Source organism: Protobothrops mucrosquamatus, unplaced genomic scaffold (assembly GCF_001527695.2).
Source record: "Protobothrops mucrosquamatus isolate PMUCROS unplaced genomic scaffold, P.Mucros_1.0 scaffold173, whole genome shotgun sequence".
Taxonomy (NCBI): domain Eukaryota; kingdom Metazoa; phylum Chordata; class Lepidosauria; order Squamata; family Viperidae; genus Protobothrops; species Protobothrops mucrosquamatus.
In genome coordinates, this window is record NW_015386533.1 from 575,912 (window position 1) to 593,200 (window position 17,289).

The following is a 17,289-nucleotide window of genomic DNA, read 5'->3' on the forward strand; positions in this document are numbered from 1 at the left end:
AATGACACCTTTATCCAATTGGGGTTTTAAAGGCCGGGGGCGTGGGGGGGGGAGGCTTTCTCCATTTGCCTTGCCATCATTTTGTAGCACTTTTTAAATTGAGGGAGAATTCCCTGTCTACCAGGGAAGAGAAGCTTTTTTGCATCTTCCACTGATTATCTGCAAGAGATTAGAGCAATAGTGAGGACATAGCTCAAGTGGCATAAAAAAGTTTTCAGGGGTGAACCTGGTGACTATTGAAATGCCCCAAGAATAGGTAGGAGAATGAGAAAAAAGGGACTTGAGGGAATCCAACCATAAAACAAAAAGTCTCACACAATGAAAATATTAGCTATTGGAGAGCAAAACACAGGAAGATTACAAAAATATAAGCCAACAAGAATCAAGAAAAAAGAAATAATGAGGTATATCAAAAGGAGCGGTGATTTTGAACACTACAGATGTTCCTCTTACTGTCTAGTCCTTGAAATAACTGCACTTCAAATGGGTTCCTCATCCTAATTGGGTTTGTTTATTGTCAGAGTGGTAAACATAATCCAAAAGATCTGAAGGGCAAAATTTAAGAGCAGGACATCAGGACAGAAATTGAGGGCTCTAACACACAGTATAGTAGGATCTTCATTCCTCATTTTGAAATATGAAACGGTATCTAAAAGGAATAGAAAGCTAAAATTCTTAGGTTTCAGTCTATATAGAATTACTGGTAAAAGTTAACTGTAAAATAGGTAAAAAATACTTATGTATAAACGTCCTAATTAATGGTAAATATTTCTGAGCAAATATTCAAAAGGAGGAATTAATTGGCACCTTAAGCAGAGATTAGCCATATCCAATGATACTTGAGGAAAGGGTGAGAAAAGAGCTGTGCCTTCATAATGCTAAAAGATGAGTGATAGCAAATGGGAAATACGGCTGCCTGTGCCAAGGCCCGATTAGAATTAGGGGATGGCTGGCAAAAAGAGACGTTTTGTTTCGTTTTACAGTTTCGGAACTCCCCTTAAGACATTCTTTAGACCAGGGGTAGGCAACCTTGGCTCTTTTATGACTCGTGGACTTCAACTCCCAGAATTCCTGAGCCAGCTATGCTGGCTCAGGAATTCTGGGAGTTGAAGTCCACGAGTCATAAAAGAGCTAAGGTTGCCTACCCCTGCTTTAGACATTTGGGCTGAAGCAGACACGGTGTCGCCCACCTTTTTCCTCCTGGGAGGGGGAAGAAACAGAGCACTTCCCCAATTCGGAACCCCTTTCAATGTATTGGAACTATTAATCTTATAGTACAATAATAGGCACCCTCCCCAGCAGCCATATGGAGAAGAAAGGTGGGAGTAGCGGCCCGTAATTCTCCAAAGAAAACCGACACTTTAAGAACTTTAATTCCCAGCGTTCCTTGGGGCAGAAGGAAACGTTGTGATTGGTAGTCATTTTTAAGCTGGTCCTTCTGCCGCGATCGATTCTTTCTCTTCATTGGTGGCGCTGCAAACGCGGGCAGGCCTCTGTGTGTTCGAGGCGCGTAAAGGACCGTGAGACTGGTTTGCCTATTGGTGTCCGGGGTGCGCCTGAAGGGAAAAGCAGTGCGCGCTCGGCAGCCTCTTGCCGCTCGGGATAGTGGCGTGGGGTTATTGGCGTGTGCTGAAGAGCCATGGACCGGGAGGAAGGCGAGGTAAAATATATTTAGCCGACTTGTGTCCACCGCACTCAGAGAGACATTCGGCGCTAAAAGTTACAGGGGATTTTTCTTTGGATAATTACGAGCGGGAAGAAAGAGCATCTTACCTGAATAGTCTACCACATCTGGGGTTCCTGTGTTTTGTTTTTAACTTGAAAATAGAAAGTAGGACTCTTAAAGTAGAGATTCGTAGGTCCCGTTTTCCACAATCATCCTCGGGGGTTTCCTGAAACTTGTTTATTATTAAATATTTTCGTTCAATCTGTCGCAAGCAATCTGAGATATTTAACTCAGGACTACCAATTGTCCATCATGCAATATATATTGAACTCTCGAAAGACTGGAATGTACTTTTTCTTTACTCGGTGACTGGAGGTGCCAGGAATTGCCACATTCCTGCCTGTCTTGCTTGATGGTGCATTTATAAAATTTATAGGCTACTGCAATCAGTCACAGAAAAAGCAAAGCATCACACAAGTAATCTTATCATCTGCTCTATCCCATGGCCTGTTTGGGGGGGGGGGGGGAGAGAAGGCAGGCCTTGAGAGCTCATTGAAATAAGCTCATTGAACTAAGATGGAGCTGTATGGCTGGAGCTGTGTCACTATTATCAGTTTAATTCTACAATAGTGTTTTCAAACTTCGCAACTTTAAGATATGTGGACTTCAACTTTCAAAATTCTCCAGCTACCATGTTATCTGGGCAATTCTGAGAGTGGGAGTTTACACATCTTAAAGTGAGATAGACTCAATGGCTCACATATAATAATATTGCCAGTCTCATAAGGAATCTCTACTTCATTTGAATCCCATATTGCTGCTAGTGAAGGAGAAAGGCTGCAGCATTCTCATTGCAAATGTTCCTGTTTGTGTAACTGATGAGATAGAATCAATGAACCACATATAATACTGCATCCAATAATAATAATGCATTGAATATTGCATCCAGTTTTGGTCACCAAGATGTAAAAAAGATGTTGAGACTCTAGAAAGAGTGCAGAGAAGAGCAACAAAGATGATTAGGGAACTGGAGGCTAAAGCATATAAAAAAGGGTTGCTGGAATTGGGTATGTCTAGCTTAATGAAGAGAAGGACTAGGGGTGATGTGATAGCAGTATTCCAATATCTCGGGTTGCCACAAAAAAGAGGGAGTCAAGCTATTCTCCAAAGGACAGGAGAAGAAGCAATGGATAGAAACTAATCAAAGAGAGAAACAACCTAGAACTAAGAAGAAATTTTCTAACATTTAGAACAATTAATCAGTGGAACAACTTGCCTCCGGATGTTGTGAATGTTCCAATTCTGGAAGATTTTAAGAAGAGATTGGAGAACCATTTGTCTGAAATGGTATAGAGTTTCCTACCTGGGCAGTGACTTGGAGTAGAAGACCTCCAAGGTTCCTTCCAACTCTGTTATTCTATTCTATTCCTATTCCTATTCATGTTACCTGCCTCACAGGAAACCCCACCTTCTAAAATAATGCTTTCAATAGTTCAATGTTCAGTGGAGTAGGGTTGGAGATAGGTAAAAAGGGTAAAGGACTCCCTGCAGATTTTACTCAGCTAGTCGTAGCCAGTTTTAGGGGCAGTGCTCATCTCCATTTCAAGGCCATTGAAACAGTGCTACCTGAAGATGTTTCCATGGTCATGTGGTCAGCATGATAACACAGAGCACTGTTATCTTCCCACCTAAGTGGAACCTGTTTATCTACTCATATTTGCATACTTTTGAACCGCCATGTTGGCAGTAGTTGTGGCAAGAACGGGCACTCACCCCAACATGTGGCATTCAGGTCTCGAACCTGGGATGTCAACTTTCCAGCTGACAAGCCCAGCATCTTAACCATTGAGCCATCACGCCATCCCTGGAATGGAGAAGCTCACATTTATTATTGAACCAATAAGATTGCCTTCTAATGCTGTCACCAGTTTTACAGAATTTGTATCAGTTTATCAGCAGTTACTCAGAGAATGTTTACTATATATGTTATTTTATTTACATTTTTATTTTAATATAGGTTGCACATTTTTACTTTAGCTGGTTGCTGACCTTAACAGTAAACCTAGTACATATAGTACTCCAGTACATATAGCATTCTTCTTGATCCTAAAATATAAACTTTCTTGTTCATGACTTCTGTGCTTCTATAAGGTTATAAGGTTACATTAAATGTTAAGAAAAAATAGTCTCATTCTGACCAATTGATAAATTCTTATTCCAGGAGCCAGTTACAAAGTAGCTAATATTTTCAAAACACTGTGCTAGAAATTGAAAGTATGTATTGAAAGATACAGTTGTCCATCAGGAGACTGCAATAGCAATTTTCTGTTGAAAAAATTAAGAGCATTTAACTGATTGCTATACAGTGTAGCTGTACATTTTTTATTGGTACTCTGAAAATTTCAGAATGCTATTGGTGTCCATGCCTGTTTGATATCCTAATATTCTGAAACTACAGAATTGATAGTAGTCCAATAATAAGCAAGAACAGAAGCAACTTATACCATCTGCTGTTTAGAAATTTAAATTGCATTTATTTATGTAAACCAACTAAGCACACTTGTGACTGCGACTAGGTTCAAGTATGATTTACTTAGTCTGGTTTAATCTTGCTTATTCCTGTAACACCATAACTGGCTAAGTTCGTAAAATACACCTTGTGATTTACAAATTATGGTAAACTAAACAAATCATGGCTTGGAGAAATATAAGAATCAAGTTAGTGTATTCATTCTTACTTTGAAGAAACAAAGTTCTATAATATCCTTACTGAATGTATCCCAAGATTAGCCATTGTTACCAGAATGCAAACTGTGACTGAACTTATTTCTGGTTTTCTGTGTTGTTGTGCGATGACTTGTGAAACTGCAATTTATTAAGTAGGTACAGTTCTAGAAAGACTAGCAAATAAGAAGTCATATAATCTTCTGACTACTCAAAATACTGCAGAATTGCTTTTGCTCAATTGCCCGAATCCTCTATAGATTTTCTTCTTTATTGGGAAGACATCAGTTTCTACTTGAATTGTGTTTTCATGGCTGTGATGAAAAATACTTTCTTATACAGAGGAACAGAATGGATTGTGTAAATTTCTGAAAATGCATCTATCTTTTAGGACTGTGAAATTCTGTGAGAAGTGATGTTTTGGAATGAATGTGAACACAATCCCTGTCTGCAACTCATTAAAGCAGCTATATCCGTTCCCAGCTGCTACAGTGAGTTGCGATCTTCGTACTTCCATAGGTTCCAAAGCTCTTCCAAACAGATCCAGACATTGCACAGGTTACTGGCTAATTTGCCCCTGGAAATGTGGGGCCATGGAGGTCTCTCAGTAGTAATGTTGATCATAGCATTTTTTTTTCCTCAAAATTATGCCAAGCTAGAATTTAAAGGAAAATAGGTACAAAATATTTTATAGAGGGTATATAAATAATTATTAAGATCAAATAACAATAAATGTTAGAAATGCCAGAATGAGAAAGGGACATTCTATCACATATGTAACAACTAAGAAGAACTGGAAAGTAATAAATCAAAATATTAAGAAAATTCTACAAAATAAAATTTGGACTGAATCCACAAATATTTTATGGTATATTTATTCATGTGAATCTTTCTTAGTTTCTTATAAAATCAATGTGATAATAGAAGTTACAATTACAAATTACAATTTTATTAAAAAATTAAAGTGATAAAAATATACATCAAACAAATATATAACAAGAGTGGTTTCTGATTTTTAGTACAGAGACTAATGCAACAACCATTCTCTGTGTTTATATGAATAATACTAATATTTAAAATATCATAAAATACATATAGCATTCTAAAAAACGTATATTCATAATATACTCTCTTAATTTTAATTCAACATATATAGTCAAATATGAATACATATAATTACAGTATGGGATCTCCTGCTTGTGCAGGGGATTGGACTACTAGAAGATCTCCAAGGTCCCTTCCAACTCTATTATTCTGTTCTGTTCTAAAGGTTATTTCCTAAATTGCCCTTATGGGTGTCATCTTAAGAAGTGAATGTCTTTGGAGATTCTCAATCATCCAGGTCATAGTTGTCTCAAAGGTGCTTTTTAAAAAGGCAACTGGACTGTTTTTTTTCCCTTGAGGAAGAAGAACATGATGTTTTGCTTCTCATCCAAGAAGTTTCATCAGTTGTGATGGTGGGGAGGATGAAAGGATAGGTATTGACATTTTGTTAGATAGAACCCAGTGTTCAAGTCTGTCGAGATCCTTCTGGATCTTGAGCCTATCTTCTGGGATGTTGACTATTCCTGCCAATTGGTATCATCTGCAAATTTGATGAGCTCACCTTCTATTCTCTCATCTAATTATTTATGAAGAGCATTGGATCTCACTACTTACTTCCCTTCATGTAGATGTAGTTCCATTAAAGACTACATGTTGAGTGCGGTTTTCAGCCAGTTACGAAGCCATCTGGTGGTGGTGCTGTCTATCCCACATTTTTCTGATTTACTAAGAAGTAAATTGTGGTCTACTTTGTCAAATGCTTTACTGAAATACAAGTATACTATATCCACAGCATTTCACTGGTGCACTGATTTAGTCACTTTGTCAAATAATGAACTGAGATTTGTTTGGTATGATCTGTTTTTAATAAAACCATGTTTGGCTTCTGGTTATAACTTTGTTTGCTTCTAGGTGTTGATAGATCTGTTGCTTGATTATCTTTTCCAGGATCTTCTTAGGTATTGATATCAGATTAATTGGTCTATAGTAGGGGTCAAACTCGCAGCATCACGTGACGTGATGGGGTGGGCACGATTTCGGCATGACGCATCCAGCCCATGGGCCGGCAGTTTGACACCCCTGGTCTATAGTTTCCTGGATCCATTTTTTCCCTTTTTTGAAGATGAAAACTCAGCTCTTTTCCAGTTCTCGGGTAGTTCCCTGGTGCTCCAGGATCTTTGAAAGATATGGTTCAATGGTTCCATGATCATGTCTGCCAGTTCCTTCAGAACACTGGGATGTAATCTATCTGGTCCTGGTGATCTGAACTCATCTAGAGTATTCTCTTATTTTCTTGCCTACTTTAATTTGTATTCCTAGTCTGTCTTTTATGGTTCTGTTTTTGGTAAGTTGGGCTATTTTTTCCTTTTGCATAAAGACTGGTGCAAAGAATGAGTTAAGCAGCTCTGCTTTTTCCCTGCTATTTGTCACTTCCTCTCCATCTTCTCTCATTAGGGGACTGATTGTTTTCTTGACTTTTTTCTTGTTGAAAGAAACTTTTTTTAAAATTATTTTTGACATTTGTTGCAAGTCTTAGTTCATTCTAAGCCTTAGCTTTCCTGACTTCTGCTTTGCAGATTCGGGCTATATGCCCGAATCTGCCTTAGTTATGTGTCCCTCTTTCCATTTTTTATACTTATCCTTTTTTTTCTTTATAACTATTCCAAACTCTTTAATATGTAACATCTAGCAAAATGATTCTTGAACACTATATTAAATGTATATTTAATTCTTATTTTTTTACTTTGCCACACAAAGTTAGATATATCCTTTTGCATTGTTTAAAAGATAAATCACTCATCACAATCAGTATTTGTATTGTACTGTAAACTACTCAGAGAGTGTTTTGGAGTATTTTGTACTTAGGAGCGGTATATAAGTCTAAGTGCTGTTGCTAAATGTTATTGTTTAAAACAGAAAAATATCCTTGGTAAAACATTTATTTTTATAATTGAAATTCTAACATAGACATTTTTAATTTATTCCACCTCACTAAATCTTTTTCAATTTAATTTCACACTTTTCCACGGTTATGATGAAATAACATACAATTTTAGACTTCAAAATCTTTGTCACTCTCACTGTCTTTCAACTTTTGTCTCAACTTCTATGGGCTTGATGTTGTCAGCTTGAAGGATGCCTAGGTATTTGTAGTGATTGTCTTCATCCAGGCTCTTGATATTATTCCATATGGCATCTTGACTCCTTCAGTTTTAACTATTTTTCTATAATTAAAACTATTGATGGTGAGGATGGCACAGTTGTCCAGTCCAAACTCCATTGCAGTATCTCGGTTGTATTTATGGACAATGTTGAGCAGCGATTATATTTCAGATGGTGTTTTTCCATACAGCTTCAAGTCATTCAGGTACAAGTGGTGTGATAGCTTGGCAGACATTTTTGATGTTTGATAGCCATGGCCTTATTCAGTACTGTTGAAGAGGAATCAGTGCAATAACAAACAGTAGTAGTGATAGTGAGTCTTGAAAGATTCCCCTCTTGATATTAACCTCTCCTGGTCTGTAACCATTGACCAGCAATTGTGTCTTCCTTTGTGCCATTGATCTTTGCACAAAGCTTCTGATGTTTCTACTGACTTATTTTAGGCCCATGATTGTTTAATTATCTAATCATAATTATCTAACCTAATCATTATCTACTCATGTCAGGGAGTTGAATGCCTTTTTGTAATCCAACGATGCTACATTCAAGTTGGTTTTCTTCTCTTGCAGTTTTCCAAAATCATCTTGTCAATTAGGAGCTGTTCCTTTGATGTTTGAGCAATTTCCTTTCTGCTCAGGTGGAAAGAGCTTGCTTACAACTAGATGCTGTTAGACTGTATCAGCTATAGCACCAGTTATTTGAAAGTTGTTAATAAGCAGGTAATTGGTCTGTAGTTGTCCAGGGTTGCCTCATTTGTTGGAACTTTCATTATCAGTTAGGTTTTGCCAGATATTAACCAATTTCAGTGTCACCTCTTTGCAGTATGTTGTTAAACTGCTTGGTATGAGTGGATGTGGGCCAATCAGATGTTTCAACAAGAACCATACAGTTCATTTTTACCTGGTGCTAACCAATTCTTGATCTTCCTTGTCCTTTTCTCCACCATTTCTGCTATTATTTCACTGGCATGATTTTATATATATAAAGTTTAATAAAAGAACATTTTCTCTGTCTACCTTTCTTTTCCGTTCATTATTTTGCTTTGTTTCATATCATGATTATCAACTGAAAGTAATTTTGTAATGTGGTTTGTGTATTTTTGTGTTTATGTGTGTGTGTGTGAATGAAAGAATGATCCACTTGGAGTTTCAAATCTATTAGGTGTGCTACTGAAATGTACTAATTTCTCCCTGTCCCCATCCAGTGTTAGTTAGAAAATATCCATTTGGGATATATTTCATATCTAGCTGGTTGGTGAAGAGTGAATGCCCAACACTGGAAACTAATATTAAGACTGTATACTAGCCGGCAAGGACTAGTGGAGGAAAATCCACAGGGACTCCTTTAATCTTTACTGTTCTCCTATCTGTCCTATGATATGAATTATTTGTGATACTGTTGTCTGTTTTATACTAGTTGGAATCTCCAATCCACTGCACGTCTTCATCTTTGGGGCAGATGGCTGAGGAAGAAGAGGCAGATGACTTTGATCTCTATGGGGATTATGACAGCTTTCCGCAATATAGCAGCAGTGAGGAAAGTGGCAGCACTTCCTATCTAGACGATTCTAGTGAGAACGAAGTAGCAGATCGTGAGGTTGGGGAAGTGCCTCCATCTCCTTCACAGATCCTGACCCCCAGCATCCACATGCCAGATGATAATGGATCTGAGCCAGGTACAACAATTCCCTTCTGTGCCTATGGAAGGGCTCATCTCATGGGATTTGAAGCGGCTCTCGTGTTGAATGCAGATGAGAACTGATCATAGAGAATGAGTTAAAAATATTTTTCCATTAAGGAGAAAAAAAGGAAAGAGTCCCACATTCCTGTAAAAATGATTTTACCAAGCTGATGCATTTCAGAAATGAATTCCTTTCTCAAAGGTACCCTAAAAAACCAACACAGAAAAAGGACAATTAAAATGTTTTAAAACACACAAAAAAACAATATTACTAAAAATGAATATTTTTATGCATATTTTATTTCATTAGTGAGTATCTAATGTGTGTGTGTGTAGAGAAGGTATATTTATAAATATAAAACCAAATATATTTACTAAAAACCAATGTTTTTATCTGTTCAGCTTAATTACCACAAGCAAGAAAGCAAGAGGCACAAAAACAAATATCTGTAAGGAACATGAACATTCCTAAAATGCATTGCCTGAATTTACTTCCAATGCACATAGACAGAGTGAAAAGGCTTCCACAAAGTCAAAGTGAGGCACAAAATTGTTTTACCTTCTAAAATGTCTGTAAACTGATCATCTACAATACTGTGCAAAACTAAATGAGATTGAGAACAGCTATTGTAATTTATAGTGGAAAAAAATTGGAGGGCAAAATTCTTAAAGGGAAAGACCAATTCTAAATCTAAACAAAAGTAGACATTGAAAGTTTCCATTAAATATTAGATTATTCAGAAACAAACACTTTGTTTAATAATAAAACAGTCTCATTTTCACCTCATTGGTGTTCTATGACCTACACAAACAAATTTGAGATGCCGTGTTTCTTACTTGAAAGCGTTTCTTTAAAGAGGATCTTATTCTATATTTTCTTATATTGCCTAAGTCAGGGTTCCTAACCCCTCCGGGCTGTGGCCCACTTCCAGGCCAGGGCCCATTTGGAACCAGGCCACGTGAGCGGCTGGTAACTCAACTTGCCTATGTGGCAGGCCGGTACCTGTCTCCTCCCCCACTAGGTGGCCAAACTGTAAAGGTTGCTGACCGGTGACCTAAGTGTTTTCTAATTCTGATCCTAAGAATTCTAATAGATGTCCCCATATATGTTTTGGCATATACAACATGTATGCTAGTAAAAGTAGTGAACATTTGCAGGAGTTATCTCTGTCCATTTGCAGGATCGGTGAGAAAAGTCCTTTTATGTCTATATTTACAGTAAGTCCAATGGTCACAGTCGAGCCATGACTGTTTCAGACAGTTAATGAATCAAAATGTTGAAACAGTTTAATTAAAATGATTAGATAGATACTGTAGATCAGTGGTTCTCAACCTGTGGGTCGGGACCCCATTTGGGGTCGATCGACCATTTCATGGGGGTTGCCAAGCAAGGCTGTCCGCCATTTTTTTTGTCCGGCATTTTTTTGTCCGCCAATTTTTTCCCCCTTTCCGGCAGGTGCCTTACCTCCCTTGGGCTGGGCCAGCTGGTGGTCGGCCTGCTCCGTCTCTGCCGCTTGCCAGTTACGCCTCGGCCGGCGCAGGGGGTGGAACCACGCATGCACGGCGCTCCCGGGCAGGGAAAGTCCTCGATCTACGACCGGTTGGGTAGTCCTCGACTTACAACCGGTTTAGTCCTCGACTTACGACCGGTTTAGTCCTCAACTTACGACCGGTTTAGTCCTCGACTTACGACCGGTTGGGGTCGCGGCATTAAAAAGGTTGAGAACCACTGCCGTAGATCCATGGATGTTGTATGTCATTTTTACATACTAACTATTTGTAGTGTTTTTTGTCTTTAGAGTGTCCTTGAAATAATAATTCATTTCCAAAATGCTCAGTTTTAGGAACACCTCCAATAAAATTATTTTACTAGCCCTTGGGATTCCTTACCCCCTCCTCACCTCCTCCTGTGCCAAAAGAGGAAGGAGGGGTAGAGGTAAGAGAATATGGCTGCTCAGCTCTACTGTATTCATGTAGGAGACAATATATACATAAATCTATAGTTTGTATCTTTGTTAAGAAAATATAGGCACAAGTACTTTATGAAAAATTATATATAGAAGAGGATTTCCATGCAATTATCTAATATGTGCTGTTTGCATGACTATTTTATAATAACTGAAATTGATACTGTGCATATGAACTCTTTAGTGTTATGACATTAGAGAAGTGTATTTATTGAGATCCACATTCTGGGTAGTAGAGCAATCTGATTAAAAAGTCTGAAATATAAGCAGCTAGATGTAAATTCTACAAAATCTTTACTAAGATGGATATATACATGGACTAGGGCATTTATTGCATTATATCTAACAGTTTCTCACAATCTGCAGTTCCCCAAAAAAGCAACTTAATGCTAGTGGTACAGAGCTGGGCTCATCATTGTACGTCCAGTTAATACAAAATCCTGCACTTAATTAATCCCTACTGGTTGGGTGGTCATAGAAATATTTCCTGATTCATTAGGTTGCAATTTGAATATCAACAATGCGTCCAAGTCTAACTCCTCACAAATGATGCCCTACCTAGCATTTTTAAATTGATTATCCTCAGAATAAATAGTTCATAAGCTAGTGTCTTCTTGAAATAACATTATATAGAATTATTTGTAACGAGGTGGAATGTTTTGAGCAGCCTTTATGATAAAAATGAGTATGTGATATATGGATCTATGTAGACACCCAGTATTAGAGGTGAAGATTCCATTTTGGGTTGTGTATTGAGATTCTCCACTATGTGTGTCGTTTTCCTGACAAGATAGTTCTATTATTTATGTACTTACCAAATACATGTGCTTACCAAATCCGATTGGTGCTTCTGGCAGTCATTACAACTGAACAATATTGATTACTTCCACTGGACCTTAAGCCTCATTGCTAGCTCATACTAGAAGACAAGTGTGATTTTTATTACCAATAAGAGCAGAAACCTTTATTTTCCCCCATGTTATCTGCCTCAATTTTTATCCTACGTAATACTGGTAGTAGTATTAGGCCTAATTAAAATAATGGAAATTATAATGTATTATAATGTGTATGTTTTTCATAGCTTTGTGAAGCATATTGTCATCAATTTATTTTAATGTTCCCAGAATGTAGCCTGGTGCTTTCTTGATTAAACTAATTTCCTGCCATTGAATTTTACTGTATTTCTGTTTTTTCAGCTGTCTGTGAGATGTGTGGTATTGTGGGCACGAAAGATGCCTTCTTCTCCAAGACCAAACGTTTCTGCAGTGTCTCCTGTTCCAGGAGTTACTCCTCAAATTCCAAGAAGGCTAGCATTCTGGCAAGGCTGCAGGTGATCAATATTCTCTTAATAGGACCAACGTTTGTTAAATTAGATACCACTAAATATAAGGAAAATATTGGAAAGTGCTGTTTTCTGCAAACACTAATTTTATTTGGATAAATTATTTGGATACTTTAGTGCCACCAATTTGGGAGGTACTAAAGGAAATTAAATAAATTCATGGAGGATAAACCTACCAATGGTTACTAGTTGTAAATAGCTATCTAACTTCTGAAACATAGACAATGTTTTGAGAAATTCCAGGAGTGTATGAGTGGAAACTATTATGATCACGTCCTATGGGCCTCTGATTGGCCACTTAGAGGACAAAATGCTAGGGGTGGATCTGAAACAGAATAACTATTATTCTAAGCAGTGTTCTCCTTCAAATGCCACAAATGCACAGTAAAAGGCCACACTTGATTTTTGAAGATAATTGAGAGTATATTTTGTTAGATATAGGAAAGTTAAGAATGAAAAACACTTGATCTCCCTTCACAATTATACCCTCGTATGTATCAGTACTAATTTCATATAGAAGAGCTACCCTTTTAGTACAGATTTATATTTTATATCATATGAAGCTTAGTTTTTTCTGATCTTGTTCATGCTTTAATGGAAAAATTTACTCTATAAAATCTGTTTTCTGTTATCTGAGTAGCGTTAGGGAAACTAAGAATAATCTCTATGCCAATTTGATTAAACAGATATAGGGACATAATAGTGATTTTCATAATCAATCCATATTTGTTTGATTGATTCATACCCATGTTAGAAATAATACATATGTAGTCCCATTTGTTTTATTTTAAAATTAAAATTAGAATAGAGAAAGGGTGTAATATACACATTTCATTTACATTAAGAGCATTTGAAAGAGATGATAAAGTTAGTAGGAAAGAAAGAAGCAATAATTTAGTTTAGCAATAGTAATATAATAATAATAATAATAACAACAACAACAACAACAACAATAATAATATAGGAGTTGGAAGAGACCATTGAGGTCTTCTAGTCCAACCCCCTGCTCAGGAAAGAAATCCTATACCATTTCAGACAAATGGCTGTCCAGTTTCTTCTTAAAATCTTCCAGTGTTGGAGCATTCACAGCTTCTGGAGGCAGGTTGTTCCACTGATTAATTGTTCTAATTGTCAGGAAATTTCTCCTTAGTTCTAGGTTGCTTCTTTCTTTGGTTAGTTTCCATCCGTTGCTTCTTGTCCTGCTTTCAGGTGCTTTGGAGACTCCCTCTTCTTTGTGGCAACCCCTGAGATATTGGAACACTGCTATCATGTCACCCCAATCCTTCTCTTCATTAAAAAAATTGCATTGTATAACCCAAGAATTAAAATATAGACATGAGAAGAAAGCATTTTACCTTACTAGAAGTATGATATAAAAGTGTAATTGTTAATAATTTTTCTACTGTTCTTGATATAGTTATTTTCTGTGTAATGTTCATGCATGAGTTGTTTATGAAGAGGATTCAACTTTTTTTTTCTCTTGCTTACTATAAAATTTTGCCATCATTTCTGAACTCATGAGTAGGAAAAACAAGTGCTGTTCTTCCTGACTCTTGTAAATGTAATAAGATCTGTATTGTATACATTTTATTGCCTAAGAGCTCCCAGGAGCTTTACACAACTTGCAAAATTATTGTAATACCAACTTTTCATGAGCAGAAATGACATTGCCAGATGCATCAAAGCTCTAGCTCATATGAATTCTACCTCTTTTGTATATCTTATTAAACACTTCAAATAAAGTGATTTATAGTTATAGAAATCTATAACAAGACTGAATCCACATATTGTTCTAAGCCATTGTTTGCTAACCCTGTTTTATTAAATGAACATAACAAGTGAGTTTATGTAACACACTAAGCCAAAACCAAACATAGTGTTTATTATGAGATATTTACAACATAGCAAAGAATTACTCTTTAAGAAATGGCTCTTTTGATTTGGTATCCACTGGATAAAGTCCCATGGAAGAGCTGGAATCTACATGTTCTTTTTTATGTGTGTCTTGTTTTGATACATTTTCACAGGGTAAACCACCAACAAAAAAAGCTAAAGTCTTGCACAAGGCAGCCTGGTCTGCTAAAATTGGAGCATTTCTCCACATTCAGGGGACAGGGCAACTGGCAGATGGAACATCAACTGGTCAAGATGGTAAGTGAGATCAGCAGTTGGAGGAACTAAGGTTGTAATTACTACAAAATAAAATAAATAAAGCATTCATCAGAGTTCTTGCAAAATTCTCATGGATGAGGAATATGAGCTAACTAACGAGGAAGTGTGGATATGTCATCAAAATAAAACACAGTATGAAATGAATGATTGGATAGAAAGATCACCAGCTCCTTTTTGTTTTTAGATTATTTCAAACTGAATATAGTTAGCAAACTTTCTAATGTGTTGGGCTCTGCCTTCTCTCATCCTCGCAGCCTATACCCTATTTCAGTATTTCAAGATAAGTTTATATAGGGAAGAAATTCATCTTTCAGGATTGGACTTAAAAATTTTGAATTACATTGAAGGTTTGGTTGACATTTATTTCAGGGAGTACTGATCATCTGGACGAGAGAGATTACCTTGATTACCTCATGTTTGTATGTTCTTTGAAAGTGGAGCACATATGTTTTGGTTGCATAGTATATGTAGATTTGCTTTGTAGATGTAACTTTGGAGCAATGAAGTTGGAGCAGAAAATACTTAGGAATCCTATTAGAAGAGATTAGTTTACTTGTATATGTGTGATTGCTTGATGGGAGAAACAGACCCGGCAGTTTTCCTTTTTAGAATCTTTTTAAACATTTGAAAATAGTTAGGATTGGAGTTAGTTTATGTAATTTGAGATCCTGCTTGCTTTTCTGGAACATAAAGCTGTGTCTGTGAACTTTATCAACACACCTGTTTATTTATCTGTTGTGGTGCATCTGTTTTCCATCCTTAGTTTCTATACTTAAGAGGACCTGATATCTTTTATTTTGCATTCTTAGCTCTCATTGTAGGCTTTGATTGGGGAGCATATCTGCAGGACCATGGATACAAGGCTGCATCTGTTAGCAGTTTCAAACATGTGAGTATTCTCTGCTTTATAATGTTACAATGTGGGAACACATAGGAGTTAGTACATTCCTCTAGAGCAGGGGTGTCAAACTCAATTTCATTGAGGGCTGCATCAGCATCGTGGTTGCCATTGGGAGGCCGGGTGGGCGTGGCTGGCATGGGCGCGGCCTACTGGGTGGGCATGGCCAGCTCCATGTCACTCATGTCGGGCACCTGTGCGGGCCTGGGCAGGAATGAGGCACATCCGAGGGTGGGGAAGGATGGGTGGGATGGGGCGAGCGCCAGGGCATGGTCCACTAGAGGAGCCTCACTGAGCCTCAGGCTGTGCACGGGGCCCCTGGACAGTGGCATGGACTGCCCAGAGCCCTGGGCAGCAGAGGTCAATTGCCCAGCCCGTCCCTTGAGCTCCCACCGCATCAGGACCCCACAACCCTGCCTATCCTAGCCGCACTTCCCCGAGGGAGCGCCCAGCTGCACTTACCTTCTCCTCAATGCTGCTGCTGCTATGCTCACTCTCCTTGGCCAGGTTGTTCATGGTGGGTGCAGGAGGACAAAGTGCGTGGGTCAGAGGGAGGCCCACTCCCTCTCCATGCGAGGAAACCTGGCTTTGTAACCAAAGCATCCTCAGCAATAGGATAGGAGACCACCAGGGAATGACAAAAGGCTGCTGGTGGCTAAGTGCTAAAGCAGGACTTCCCTCAGACCCTCCCTCCCTCCCTTCTCTCCTTTCTTTCTTTCTTTCTTTCTTTCTTTCTTTCTTTCTTTCTTTCTTTCTTTCTTTCTTTTTTCTTTCTTTCTTTCTTTCTTTCTTTCTCTTTCTTCCTTTCCTTCCTTCTCTTTCCTTCCTTCCTCCCTCCCTTCTTCCCTGCCTTCCTCCTTTTCATTCTCATCTCCTTCCTTCCCTTACTTTTTTCCTGTTTCCCTCCCCTCCTTCCTTCCCTCCTTCTCTATGTGCCCAGGAAGGGACGAGGAGAGGGGGAGAGGTTGGCAGCACTTCTCTCAAAGGATAAGAGCTGGAAGAGACCTTTGAGGTCTTTAGTCCAAGCTTCTGCTCAAGCAGGGGACATATACCATTCCAGACAATGGAATATCCAATCTCTACTAAAAGCCTCCAGTGATGGAACATCCACAACTTCTGAAGGCAAGCCTTTTCACTGGTTAGTTGTTTTCACAAGTCCTTAGTTCTAGGCTGGTTTTCTTCTTGATTAGTTTCCATCTGTTATTTGCCTTCTGATGCTTTGGAAAATAAGTTGACCCCTTCTTCTCTGTGGCAGCCCATCAAATATTGGAACACTGCTATCATGTCACCACCCCTAGTCCTTTTCACTAAGCTAGACATACCCAATTCCCACAAACATTTGTCATATGTTTTAGCCTCCAGCCCCCTAATCATCTATGTTTACCATCCATTTAGACCAGATGGTCCCCCTGGTTTGGTTTATAGAACAGTGGTCACAAGCAGAGCCTTCTCAGAGACAGCACCCCCATTATAAAACTTTCTCCCAAGGAAAATATGAACAGTGCAACCCTCACCCGTTTAGAGGCAACTCCAAACACACTGTTCAGCCAGGCATATGTAAAACAACAACACATTTTATGGTCAAACAGCACTAAGTAAATTACTACTACTATTTTTCTTTCTTAAAATACAT

General features: G+C 38.1%; 1 protein-coding gene across 1 annotated transcript in view; it reads left to right on the plus strand.

Annotated features, from left to right (window-relative positions):
• The first annotated feature begins 1,581 nt into the window (after positions 1-1,581).
• L3MBTL2 (L3MBTL histone methyl-lysine binding protein 2) overlaps positions 1,582-17,289 on the plus strand; it is a 45,656-nt gene continuing 29,948 nt past the window's right edge. The window contains exons 1-5 of the mRNA XM_015813598.2: positions 1,582-1,660; positions 9,014-9,272; positions 12,441-12,574; positions 14,614-14,737; positions 15,568-15,647. Coding sequence (XP_015669084.2) covers positions 1,640-1,660; positions 9,014-9,272; positions 12,441-12,574; positions 14,614-14,737; positions 15,568-15,647 — 618 coding nt within the window. The 5' untranslated portion in view covers positions 1,582-1,639. The remainder of the gene's footprint in view (positions 1,661-9,013; positions 9,273-12,440; positions 12,575-14,613; positions 14,738-15,567; positions 15,648-17,289) is intronic.